At 36.2% G+C, this 14,201-nt stretch overlaps 1 protein-coding gene across 3 annotated transcripts in view; it reads right to left on the bottom strand.

Annotated features, from left to right (window-relative positions):
• The window catches only part of SLCO1C1 (solute carrier organic anion transporter family member 1C1), a 62,901-nt gene that overhangs the window by 1,470 nt on the left and 47,230 nt on the right, over nt 1-14,201 (bottom strand). For 2 of the 3 annotated variants that reach the window (XM_032855116.1, XM_032855117.1), the window contains 4 exons: nt 10,163-10,328; nt 7,316-7,500; nt 4,939-5,003; nt 1,125-1,242 (listed from right to left, as the gene is read on the bottom strand). In XM_032855116.1, coding sequence (XP_032711007.1) covers nt 1,125-1,242; nt 4,939-5,003; nt 7,316-7,500; nt 10,163-10,328 — 534 coding nt within the window. Of the gene's footprint in view, nt 1-63; nt 469-1,124; nt 1,243-4,938; nt 5,004-7,315; nt 7,501-10,162; nt 10,329-14,201 lie in introns of those variants that run through there. The other variant, XM_032855118.1, reaches the window with a different exon arrangement.

The following is a 14,201-nucleotide window of genomic DNA, read 5'->3' as shown; positions in this document are numbered from 1 at the left end:
AAAAAAAAAAAAAAAAAAAAAAAAAAAAAAAAAAAAAAAGCCACAAAAAGGAATGCCAAGGGAGAATCAGAGCTCTTAGTAGAGCAGAATGACTTAAGAATTAACCAAAGGTTTAAATCACCTTCTCCAATAAGAAGCCTTTAGTTCTTCATTCTATCATAAAACAGGAAGGTATGGAAGGGCAGGTTGAATGATTTATTCTGGTCACCTTGTACACATAATCAGTCTCTGATTGAAATACATTGTCTTTACATTAAAGGAAATGCCACCTTAGCAAATGTGAGCAAAGCACAAATTCTACTCAAAGGTCAAGTCCCTTTCAAAGACCAAAATAAATTTCTCACATAACATCAAAGCCTTTTAATCAAACAAACCTATTTGAGATGCTTGGCTCAATTCACATCCAACTTCCAACTTATACAGTTTAGTACCAAGCTTATTCCTCCAGAAAATGCTCAGATTGTAAATCTTAAAAAAAAAAAAAAAAAAAAATCCTTCCTGCTTTTAAGCCATTGAAGCATTGCTTTCATCAATAAGGGGACTAAAGTTTGATGAACTGAACTGAATGATACCACAGTGAAAAACCCATGCCCCTCAACCCCATGCACACTCATACACACAGAAAAAACCTTTTACTTTTATGCATCTCAAGTAGTGGAATAATTGAACATCAGTTTGGCAATAAAAGCTGGACAGATTTAGAACCAAATCCAACTCTTGCCCAGGGGGATTATATCTGACGTAAATGGGACAGTTTGGCTTGGTTTGAAAAAGAATAGAATTAAACCCAAAATGTGACCTAAATTTAAATGCTTCTGAGCTTCAGAGAATTACCCACTTGTGTGCATCAACTTACAAAAATTCTACTATATTCTGGAATCTTTTGTGAACTTTATTTAAAAAAAGATTACTCTTTTAAAATGGGAGTCAAGATTAGGAATGGGGAAAAGCTGAAAGGTCTAGCCAAATAAATAGCAGTAAAATTATTCTATAAAATAGAACATGCTTCTTGGTTCGATGATCCTTGTGCAGTGAAACTCCATAAGGAATGATTATTGCTCATTTCATTGTTCAAACCTGGAATGTTGTAGGGGGGAGACGCAAGAATGAGTCTAATACGGTACCTGAAAGCATTTGAATCATATAATCTACAGGAGCCTCTACTTCCACATCTTTTAAATCCCCATTTGAGGCATGAAGTGTCAATCAAAATTCCAAAATACACAGGAGCTGGGATTCCTGCTGTGAGAAAAACACACAATTGCTACTAAAAATATATGTCCATCTCTTGATTACCCTATAACGAATGAGTCTCAGAAGCACTTACTTTCAAACTAAAAAGAAAAAAACTGCTTTGGGGGAAATGGGTGCCTGTAGAAGACCAGAATACACCACCTCATCATATTTCTCTGGCATAAAGGTTATTTTGAGCAACAGAAGGCACAGAAACCCCCAAGACAGAGCAGAAGTTTCCTTTTTGTAAGGGAAGCAACATTTATAACAGAGATCTCTATTTGTAAGGGTGTCTACATCTCTGTACCCAGAAGAGGAGGATTCCTAATCCCAAGAGGCTTTAATCAAAGGAGAAGGAACCCACCCAAATCTCCCTAACAAATCTAACCTTTGTTTACCTTACTTTTCCTGGTCACCTTCCCATTATTTAAGAATGGGTTTTACTTATTCTACATTATCACTTTTCTATTGGGCAGACAATACTCACTTCTAATGATATTAACATAATCTCTCACTTGCTTTATTTTAAAATACATAATAGTTTCAATATAATGACACCAATGTTAGTATTAAAGATAAGACTACAAAATGTAGTGAAGTTATGTGGCTTTGGTAATGATTCTGTCCTTTTAAACCTGTTTTTCTTTATGGTTATGCCTCTTACTTGATACACAACAAATTTCAGTTTGTTTGAAAAATGTCTTAGTTTCTTTTTGTTGTTATCAATTACAAAAAAACTTTGCATAATTTCATTTTTTTAAATGTCTTCTCCCAGTATTTTTTTAAAAGATTTTATTTATTTATTAGACACAGAGAGAGAGATCACAAGTAGGAAGAGAGGCAGGCAGAGAGAGAGGAGGAAGTAGGCTCCCCGCTGAGCAGAGAGCCTGATGCGGGGCTCGATCCCAGGACCCTAAGATCATGACCTGAGCCAAAGTCAGAGGCTTAACCCACTGAGCCACCCAGACACCCGGCATAATTTCATTTTTTAAAAAAATATTTACCTATGTATTTAAGAGAGATAGAGGAGACAGAGCATGCAGTGGGCCCGTGAGTGGTGGCAGGGGGTGTGCGGGAGCAGGTAGGGGCAGAGAGAGAGGAAGAGAATCTTCAGCAGACTCTCTACTGTGCACAGAGTCCCACATGGGGCTCCATCCCAGGCCCTGAGATCAAGATCTGAAAAAACTTTGCATGATTTCAAATTAAAAATTAAACCGGAGTTACATTTATAAACTCTACTTTCCAGTCTGTCCTTTCTTACTTTTTTCCTTCCTTCCCTTATAGGTAACCACCACTGCAACCACTACCATTACTATCATCATCATCATCATCATCATGTTTTTAGTTTATACTTCCGTTGTTTCTTTTTTAAATGTTAGCAAATACCTTTGCATATATTTATAATAATTCTACCTTTCCATACTTCTTACACCAAATGTATCATAGTATGAACATCGTTCTACATTTTACTTCACTTAAGGGTATAGCCTGGAGATCCCTTGGTAGTATAGACTGCTGTGTCCCTCTGAAATTCATATGCTGAAGCCCTAACCCTAATATGACTGCACTTGGACACAGAGTTATTAAGGAGATTATTAAGGTTAAGTGAAGTCCTAAGGGACTTAATTTGCTAGGACTGGTATCCTAATCAGAGGAGTAAAAGATACCAAAGCTCCCTCTCTCTCCATGTGTACACAGGCGAAATCCTTGTAAGGACACAGTGAGAGGGCAGCAGTCTACAAACCAGGAAAAAGGGTCTCAGGGATCTCGCCAGATACCAGGCCTGTTGGTACCTTGATCTTGGACTTCCCAGCCTTCAGAACTGTGAGACTATAAATTTTGTTGTTTAAGTCTTTCAGTCTGTGGTATTTTGTTATGGCAGCCAGAGATGACTAATGAATTTGTTAACATTACAGGGAGATTTTTTTTTCCCCATTCATCCTTACAGTTGCATAGGATTCCATTATGTGGGTTAACTATAGTTTATTCAAATATGTCATATTGATGGACAACTAGATTGTTTATTGTCTTGCTATTATACATAATGCCACAATAATTAGACATCCATAAAATTTTACTTATTTCATAGTTTTGCTAGCAAATTTTTGGTATCAACTTCTACAAGTGGGATTGCTAGATCAAAAGATAAATCTATACATAGTTTTTTTGTTTGCTACTGTCACATAATCATCAGGAAATGGCACCCATTTTTTCAACAGCAATATGTAAGCATATCTATTCTTCCATGCATTGGGAACAACATTTGGTAGTTTGCAAATCTGATAGCAAAAAACATTCTCTCAGTATAATTTTAATTTGTGCTCTCTTTATTATGAGTTTGACTATCTTTTCATATATTAAGAGGCATTTACATTTTTTTTTTTTTACATGAGATGGCTATTCATATCTTTTACCCATTTTTCCATATGGGTGTTGGTCTTTTTGTTCTCAATACTTAGGGTCTCTCTTTGTAATAGGGATATTATAAATAGTCTGTTACATAATTGGCAAAAAATAATTATTCCAAGTTTATCATTTGCATTTTGACTTATGATGTTTTTGCCATTTTCAAGTATATTTTTACTCTTATGGAATCAATTTTATGACATTTTTTAATACTTTTTTTTTTTCATTTTTAAAATAGGCTCCATGCCCAAGATGGGGCTTGAACTCACAACCTTGAGATAAAGAGTTATGTGTTCTACTGACAGAACCAGCCAGGTGCCCCAGTGAAACATTTCTTTTCCTTGAAATCTTTTTCATGGCGTAGGTTATATCTTTATCTCCAAAAGGAGTAGATATAGAAACCAATTCTAGTCAGAGATTTCCTTCAGGCTCAAAAATCTGATGTTTTTCTAGGTAAGCTCTGTTGTAGAATTAGATTCAGCCATAATGGGATAAACTTCCATATTTGCTGCTTCCCCAATTTCATTGGGATTATGCTGTATCTTCATATATACCCATTTTATATCGAGATTTATTTTCAGATTTTTTTAAAGATCTGAGTTTGTTTTTCTCTCTGCAGTTCTTTTCTGTTAAATTACAGAAGAACATGTGTGATTGATTTGCTTTCTCCCTTAGAATATAAACTTTGCACAAACAGAAAACTTACCTGATTCATTAACTCTATTTTCTATGGGTTTTAACTAATGCATACTGAAAAATCTATTAGTCATAAAAGAACCATTCCAATTACATTTAAAAATTGTCAGCTCAAAGCATACTGTTTTGATTGTATGAAAGAGCTGATCTTTCTATGAAATGATATATCCCAGCATTGAGACTAGGTCAAAAGAATTCTTTCCATTTTAACAACTGAAAAAATTATATTAAGGCTTCAGCCTTTCTTACTGATTCATTTCTTTCTTTCTTCCCAGAGGGCTCTTTCATAACAAGAATAAACTTTTTGACAATAGACCAATGCTGGAAGAGACAAGATTGTTAAACAAAAAAATGTCACTATTCTCACAACCTCACTTTATTATACCACAAGCAGAGCATTGGCTCTCAGTTTCTAAAACAAAGGAAGGGAGAAGTTGAGAGTCGGAAGGAAGGAATAAAGAAATAAGGGAAGAAATAAAATAAATAAGGACCTAACCGCCTATATTATTTAGTTATGCATGGCAATTCTGTAAAAAATACTTAGAAAAGTATTCAAAACACATTTGACATGGCTACCATAATTAAAACATACATTATACTTACCAAGAACTCTTATTGCTAAGGTGTAGATACCCAGGGCAAAAGACTTAAGTTGTGGCTTAATGCACCTAAAAACAACAAAAGCACTATAAAAAAAAATGTAGCCCATTAAAGCAAATAGTAATGTTAGTGATAATCTGCTTAACATAAATGAAATAATGTTAGAATTCAAGTAGCATTTATGGAGAACCCATAGTGTCCTAGCATAGGGTGGGCAAATTATGTAACTTCATGTGCTATTAGATACAATGCATCAGAGAGTTTACAGTTACTATTTCCAAAATGTAAATCCCCTCTCCATGATATATTCAAATGGTATTGGATAAGGTAAAATTGTCAGTTTAATCAGCAAAACAACAAAGACTTACAGACAAAAAATTCTAAGAAATTTGAGGCAACAAGGGATCAATAACCTATAACTAATTTTTGTGGCTCTTTCTCTAAAAGCACAGACTGTATTGATCCGAGTTGATACAATCACCATTGCTGTGGCATGCTAAGTGTTTCTGTTAAATAGTTGGGACCTGAATCTTGCAGCCAAGTATAAGAATACCTAAATAACAAGAGCATCCTTAATATGACTGTATAGCTTTAACTAATTGGCCTTTCAATTTTAATGATAATAATCATGATGATATTATAATAACTATTGAGTGTTAAGCATGGTACCAATTTCTTTGTATGTAATATCACTTAATCACTACTTTAAAGGAGGTAAAAATCACAACTTTTCTCCTTTAGTCCAGGGACATCTCCTTCTGCCATCAAAACACAGCGTGGTTCATCTGAAGGGCTGGTGATGAAGATAACTCTTCCTTAGGAGCCTGATTAAGCACTTGACCCAGTTTAAGTTCTAGAAGAAACAGCCACCCATGAAGAACAATTCTGGTTTGAGACCTCTGGTGCAATACTCTCCATATCATGCTCCCATTTGAAAACACAGTATCGCATGTTTTCCTTAAGCCCTTTTGCGAAAAACGTACTTGTGGATGTTAGGTCCTATTTTCTGTTTATCTTTCCTGATCAATTTCCTTAATATACTGTGGGAAATCATAGATATGTACTTTTGATGAGTTTCATTGTAGAATAATGTTATATTCATCCTTCAATATGTACATTAAGTTAAAAATCAACTAATCATCTCATAAAATATGGGTTTCTGATAAAATTTGACTTTTTATGCTTAATAACTTTACCAAAATTTGTAATATTTTTAGATTATTTTATCAATTGTATAATAGTAATATTTGCACGGCTAGTTCCATTAGGAAGACAATTTTTTAAAAAAATTTTATTTACTATTTATTTGATGGAGAGAGAGAGAGAGACCATAAGCAGACAGAGAGGCAGGCAGAGGGAGAGGTGGAAGAAGGCTCCCCCTCTCTCCCAAGCAGAGAACCCGATGTGGGGCTTGATCCCAGGACCCTGAGATCATGATCCGAGCCGAAGGCAGAGGCTCAACCCACTGAGCCACCCAGGCACCCCTCATTAGGAAGAAAATTTTATCACTGACAAAATTTTATCACTGACAATTATCCAATACCATTTGAATATACTTATATATAGCTATATATAGTTATAACTATATATATATAGTTATAAAACTACTATTTTAAAGTTTGAATTTATATACTTTTTTATAGATATCTATGATAGGAGAGTCAATAAGTAATGTTCAAACATAAATTATATTACAATAGAAGAGAATACCCCCCATACCCATATATATAGATAATTCTAGTCAGAACAAGAAAAATAACCTATATATTAAATAATAAATGTGAAACATTGTGATATTAGATGAATCTTTAAAATTATCTTAAAATTTTATCATCCATAATTTGGTGAAACCATGCTTAATCTAAAACACAACCTAGGGGCACCTGGCTAGCTCAGTTGGGAGAGCATGTGACACGTGATCTCTGGGTTGTAAGTTTGAGTCCCATGTTGGGTATAGAGATTACTTAAAATTAATATCTTAAAAAATAATAAAAAACACATTTAGTCTACACTGGATAATATTATCCAGAAATAGCATATTATTATTGATAATAATAATATGATAATTATTATATTATCTAGAAAGAGCATAGTGTATTTTTGAGTGGCTATAGTGATGTAGGTACTATAGTGGTATAGGCTCTCTAGACCAATGATTTGCAAAAAATTTTTAACTAGAAAAACTTCTTTTCAACCATATTTTTGCATAAAAACCCAAAATGGGAAGAGTCTAAAACTAGAACAAGGATATGGGTCAAGACCCCTGAGAGAGCAAAGCAATAAGGAATCACAATTCTATGGAACAGGATTTGAAATCAATATTCCAAACTATTGAAGTATATCTTTTATTAAAACTGGGTCAGGGAGAATCAGTGTTCACCTCAGAAGCAGTATGTATCCAGGTATGCCACCTAGAGATAAAGTATAGGACGTGATGACTGAAATGACAAGGAAATACAGAAACATTTTGGGACATCCATTATCTTTTTGACACCTGCCCACCATGCCTGAGGAATTTCCTGACTTTGAGGCTGCAATCCCCACACAGGTGCAGTTATAAAATATCTGTAATACAACAGAACAAAGTCCCAATTATTGAGGTAACATTTAAGTAAAATTGAAAATATATATATTTTTAAATAGACTTCACAATATAGTATGCATGCATTATATAAGCGATAAGGTAAATATTCTTTCATTTCTCTGTGTTAAGCTATAGTGAGCAAAGTGAAATCTATAGAGATCATGTTTTTTTCATCCAAACAGCAGCTGTTCAAACTACTGACCCTACCAAACCATCTCTCAGTAAATCCTGGTGCGTCCAAACATACTTCATCTCTTCTCTGCCATTTCCAAGTCTAAGCCACCATTATTCCTTGCCTTGGTTACTGTAGTGATCTCTTTATGCTCAACTTATTTCCGCTCTTATCCAGCTATCGTTTGTTACCCCACACAGTAACCAAAGTGAGCCTTTAAAAATGGCAGTCACTATTCTCGGCCTTCCAGTAGCTTCTTCTTACGGTTGTATAAAATCCAAAATCCTTACAGAGGCATACATACTCTAATGGAGCTCCTGGATTCCCCTCTGATCTCACAGCTCAGTGATCTTTCCTCTCTCCCTCTGCTTCAGCGGCACACACGGGTTTCCACTGCACCCTTGCCAAACTTTGAACATGGTGAGTTTACCCATGCCTCACAGCCTCGCTGTTCTCTCTGCTGGGTAGCTCTTCTAGATAGTAGGAAGGCTGGTGCACGTACCCCAGATCTCTGCTTAGTTCATTAAAGAGGGCTTCCATGACTACCCATTCAAAAAAATACCCCCATCTCTCCATCATTTATCCTAAGTCATCTTATCATTATTCATTAGAATACTATATATTCATTTGTTTTTAAACTATATATTCCACTAGAATGAAACCTCTAGCAGAAACTGTCTACTTTCTCATCATCACATATGTAAAGCCTAAAAAGGTTCCTCTTTTTTAGGCATTCAACAAAAAATCTGTTAAATAAATGGGCATAAATTGAGGATGTGACTTTTTAATGGTAACTGGGGGAAAAAATCCTGACTAATAAACCTCAACTAAATCTTGGAGAGGCAACTTTGATAATCCCTCATTATTTTTATAAATTTCACAAAAGAGTTTGTGAATTTTTAGTTAAACAGTGAAATAAAGCTGGCATTTCCTTTCCAAGGAAGAGTAGAAATGTAGTTGGTTGTTTTTTTAACTGTCAGGTAAAAACTTTTGAACCTTGACCTTGCCTCTTACTAGATACATGAGTTTAGGCACCTCAGTGCCTCAGTTCTCACATGAGAAAAATAAGATAAGTAATACCTAATTACTTGAAGATCATGATATTTAAATCCCATTTTTTTTAAAGCACCTCTCTTAGTTCCTGGCATGAATGCTTTCAATAAGTGGAAGTTCTAGGTAAGGAAAACTTTCAAGCAGTTTGGAGAAAAGAGTAGAGGCTGGAGAAAAGAAAGGAGCAGAAGGAAGGGAAAGGAAGAGGAAAGGAAGGGAAAGAGAAGGGGAGGGGAGGAGGAAGGAAAGGGAAGGGAAGGGAAAGGGAGGGAAGGGGAAAAGAAAGAAAGAGGGAGAAAGGGAGAAAGGAAAAGAAAAGAAAGAATAAGAAGAGGAAAGAAAAGAAATGAAAAGAGAAGATAAGAAAAAAAGGAAGGAAGGAAGGAAGGATGGAAGGGAGAAAAGAGGCAGGGAGGGAGGGAGGAAAGGAAAGGGAGAGAGGAAAGGAAGGAGGGAAGAGGGAAATGGGGAGGAGGAGAGGAGAGGGAAAGGGGAATGAAGGGCAAAACTCAGTTTCATTTGGGTAGGTAGTCCCGTTCATGGTTGCTGGAGGCTAACTCTTCCTACTCTGAATAAAAAGTCAAAGTAACAATAAACAGAGAAAACTAACATGTTACTCTACATCAACATAAGTCTTTGCCTAAGCATTCTTATCTAGTTGATAAGTATATGTAAATAGATGTGTGGGTTAATTTTCAGCCCCCTAGGACTGTCAAATGCAGGCAGATTTCATCACCACAAATAGACAGCAGTCTGACTGCTAGCCATATAAACGGAGAGTACAAGAGAGAGTCTATGTATGCGACAGAAATGTAAAGGTGTGACTACAGAAATGAGTCTTTTAATGATTAAAGTACATAATATCCTTCACAACTGATTTCTTACCTTTATTTCCAACCTCATCTCCATAATCCACCCTACAGAGCTCCTTCATTCCAGCATCTACTCTTTTCACACATGGGCTTGATTTCCCAGGCAGAATGTCTGGTGCTATCAGTCTCCTCAAAATCAAGTTTGTGATCCCTGGGTTTAGACCTCTCAGGCTAGACTTTCTAACACTGGCCTCTATTTGTCCTGTCCCTAAAACCACCAACTACCACTGGCCTTGGGGCCAGAAGAATTGGATCCCAATGCAGATCTTATCACTAAGATTTTCTCAGTTGAGGCTAATACTCCTCACAAGCAAAATGAGAGAACTACATCACGTGAGGCTCTTCTAGCATGTTTCATGATTCTAATTCTTACCCTAGTTCTTTCAACAAGTCTAGTCCACTAGCTCTCCACGTAAAAAAAAACAAGGGTAGAGCAAGATCCAGAGCGGCGACCAGTGTGGTCTGCTTCTGGGTTGGTCCCTGAGCTCCCACAGAGCTGTATGGTTTATGTAGAAGGCACCACAGACACACACATTAGGGATTTCTTACAAGAGTTTTTCCACTCCTGGTGGAGGTTTGACAACCAGCAAGACATGCCGATGCATATGTGATTCCATTTTCACCACACACAGGTTCCCATTTTGTCTCTGAACATTTGCATCTTGAGTTGCAATCTGAAAAGAGAGCTCGTTCATGATAAGAGACAGGTTTGGTTCTGAAAAGAAATGTAACAGTATAAAATATTACCTCTTAGCAGGCAGCACCCTAAAATCTTCAAAAATCAGTGTTCTTGAGTATATAAGGGGCACAGCCAATGGAGCTTGCCTTTTGAAAACACAATGGTCATCAGGAATGCTGGTTTCTGATTATTAAATGTGAGTCTACTATTAAAAAGCTTTCTCTTGAAAGTTATCTTTAGAGGTTTACACATTCACATAATATCCAGTTCCTGGTTTATGGTTTCTATTAAAATCGACGTTCTCTAGCATCTTCTAATGTATTTCTGTGCAAAGATGGAGGAAAACGGCTAACAAAGCAAAAAGATAGAGTAAACTTCTAGAGCAACTAATGACGTTTCTTAAATGCATTGCAGGCAGTGTGTGCATGCGCGTGTGTGCTTTTCTGTCAATTTCCTTCACAACTATCCCAGCATCAATAAAATGGGCACTGCTGATGGTGCAGTAAAAGAAAAAAACAGTCAAGCAGTCAGCATTATGTCAACAGACTTCAGTTTGGAAGAACTACACATCCTATGTGAGTGAGTGTCTTACTAAAAAAAGCATTGGCAGTTCATCTAACTTTTCTCTCTCTCATAATCTCCCACTCTACGTAGCTCTTCCATATCTCATGTCATTCTTTCTGATTCTCTTGCACATGCTTTTTCAATCACTTACCCATTCATTTGTTCATGTGTTCAAAATTTTGTGGAAGCCTTCTAAGTGCTAGCTTTGGGAGGAGAGGGGATAGTTACAAATACGAATGAGACAATATTTGCGCTTAAGGAGCTATCTTTTGGTTCTAACAGTTAACTTTACATAATTTTGATATCTTCTCTCTTTTCTCTCCCTGTCATTCTGTCTTACCTTCTCCCCTTACCTCTCCCAGAATTCCTCCTCTTTCACCTCTATTTCTTCTCCTCAACTGAATGACCTCATTTTTCTTCTTTTATTCTCCTTGTTCTGTTCATATTCCTGTATTCTTCTAGGGGATACTTATGCAATGATATTTCTCTTCTACTTGCAACTTATTTTTCATCCGTTAGCACTCCATCATTCTTTTTGTTTTTTTTTTTCCATTATTTTGAATTTATTTATTTGTTTATTCTCCTCCTCTCATTTTTTTTAAACAAAAGTGTTTGAGGGCCTTAAAACCAAAACAACAACAAAACCCCCAAGGGCACTGTCATATACACTCAGTGAGGGCAGAACGATTTCTTTTATTCACTCCTGTATCTCCAGCAGCAAGAACAATCTGGAACATACTAGGTTAAGAACAAGATTTCTGGTAAGTCAATCAAAGTAAAATGCTATTCTATTTTGGAGGAAAATAAATGTCATTTTGGCACCTCCTTCTAAGAGGTAAACCCCATAATGACTGCAATTATAATTTCTTAATTGATAGACTATTCCATCTAGTAGAACTGCCATGCATTTGGTTACTGCAAACATAAAAAACAAAAACAAAAACAAAACAACAACAACAACAACAAAACAGCCCCTGAGATGTCTCCAGACAGAATAAAAGGGTATAACTAGGCCTTCTGGGAAGTCATATAGGAATATTTCATCCTGTTCTCTTCCATAAGGCATTATTTGGTAAATTAACTGAAACTATTTGGTAGTATCTGAAAGTATAAATAAGTGCCTTTGAAAGCCTAGAATCAGGTCACTATGGGTAGTGTAGGACTGAGATCTCAGAAGGTTGTGCAGAAAGAATTTTGGGGGAGATCTAGGCCAACTTCTCATTTGGCAGATCAGGAAAGTCATGTCCAAAGTGGGCTAATTACTGGCTCAAATTCACAATGTTTATTAGAGACAAACTTCAAAATGAGAATTCTTCCAGGCCTTTGGATTCTAAATTCTTGTCTCACATCAAACTTACTCTCATTATTGCAGAAGAAAGGTTTCTCCCATTACCATATCTAAAGCTGTCTACAGCCTTGTGAAACAAAACAACTCAGGATAATCCCTGGGGAGCATGTTGTATTCTATAAAGCCAATTATTTTCTATTATGAAAAGTAAGTTAAATTTATCATCTATGACTATCTTGAAGCAGAAATTAATTGCATGCATGTTTTACAAAGGATGTGTTGACAGAATTATTTAAAATTTTAAGATAACTTTTATCAAATATATCAGAATATTTATACTCAAATGGGATTTGCTTTCAAAAGAATCATGTTGGGTGCAAGAGCTTTTTCCAGGGATGTTGCCATTTCTTTGGCTGCTTCCAATAGCAAAGCTACTCTTAAAGGTTAAATCTTTGCCATTGTTGGGAATATTCTGAAAAACATGGAAGGCAATTTTAGTATATGTGCTGTGGAAGCGAGCACTGGAAAGCAATTTCAAAAGAGGAGTTTGAGAATGTTTTAGACAATGATAGCATTATTGTAATGCAATTGTAGTCTTTTAAGGCAACTGCTTCAAGAGCTAGTACTTCTAGGGATAGTACTCGTGCAATGAATATGCTATCTTTTATTTGTTTAAAAATATCTAATCATTTATTGTGTGAGTATACTTTTAACGTGAACCTCAAAACTTTGCCACTGTTGCCTGTTTATGTGCTTACTTTTGGCTTAGAAATGCCATGGTGTTGCACAACGAGTATTATACTTTGAAGAGATAATTGACCTTTCTAAATTCAGTTTCTTTTAAATGAGGGTAACAAAACTTACCTCATAAAGATGCTTTGAGGATACAAGTGAGATAATGAAAGTCATGGTGTTTTGTAAATTGCAAAATACTAAGAAGTTTACCTCTGTCCATCTACCATCAGGATCAGAGGGACAGTTAAAGATAGCGTAGGGCTTCTACTCTCTCCATAATCTTCTTGCAATTCCTGTTTACAGCTAACGTCTTTATTCTGTATTGCTGACTGTTAGCAAGGCAATCTACTACACTCAGTTAAGTCTAACATCACTCTGGTAACTCCCAGAAGCAACAGTATATAAACTTCACAGTCACTAGTTTTCTTGGACTTTTTAGATGGTGAAAAGTATAACTGATATTCACTTAAGAGCAGGAGAAACCAGATTAATGAGGGTGATGGAGATTGGACTATGGAGACAAGACAGACAGGTAAGCATGGAAGGAAGCACAAGAAGAAGCCTGGAGAGCAAGCAGTAAATAAGCAGCAGCTGAACTAACAGAAGACAGATCATTAGATCAGGAGCACTGGCCTTTGAGGCACAGGCAGAGTTTGGGCAGTGAGGTAATGCAGTCAGGGTGGTAGGCCTGGCATACAGTAGTGGCTCAATGTTTAATTTAAACAGATAATGTATAGTTGGGTGGAAGAATGAAGACAGCTGTGTCTGGGAACTCATGTTCAGAGGTAGAGTGATGGCAAGGACTCTTCAAAGGAAAAGACAGGGTAGTTCCTTCAAGATGCAGCTTCGTATTAAGATTGACAGACCCTGGAAACTAAGAAAAGTAGTCATCCCTCCCATACGAGATGGCACAGGTCTGAAAACATCAATAAATACTCTCTTGACCAACTGCTAAGAGCTAAACAGAGCTGTTGTGTGGTTCACCAGGATGAGAAATAGCATTCTCTTCTGAAACTTCACATGATTTGAGTACAACAGAGACTACAAAAAGTAGCACAGAGACCTTTTCAGTTATCCAAGTGTTCAAAGAAAAAAAATACAATTATTTACAAATGGCACATCTCTTTTGTGCCAGGCAAGTACTAATCATTTCCACGTATATTATCTTGCTTAAATCTTATAAAATTTTATAAGGTAGTTAGTATTCTTTTTTTTTAAATGGAAAAATTTGGGGTGCCTGGGTGGCTCAGTCAGTTAAAGCCTCTGTCTTCAGCTCAGGTCATGATCCCAGAGTTCTGGGATGGAGCCTTGCATTGGGCTCT

Source organism: Lontra canadensis, unplaced genomic scaffold (genome assembly GCF_010015895.1).
Source record: "Lontra canadensis isolate GAN:19392208 unplaced genomic scaffold, GSC_riverotter_1.0 scaffold9, whole genome shotgun sequence".
NCBI classification, from domain to species: Eukaryota; Metazoa; Chordata; class Mammalia; order Carnivora; family Mustelidae; genus Lontra; species Lontra canadensis.
This window is presented reverse-complemented; position numbering and strand designations above follow the sequence as displayed.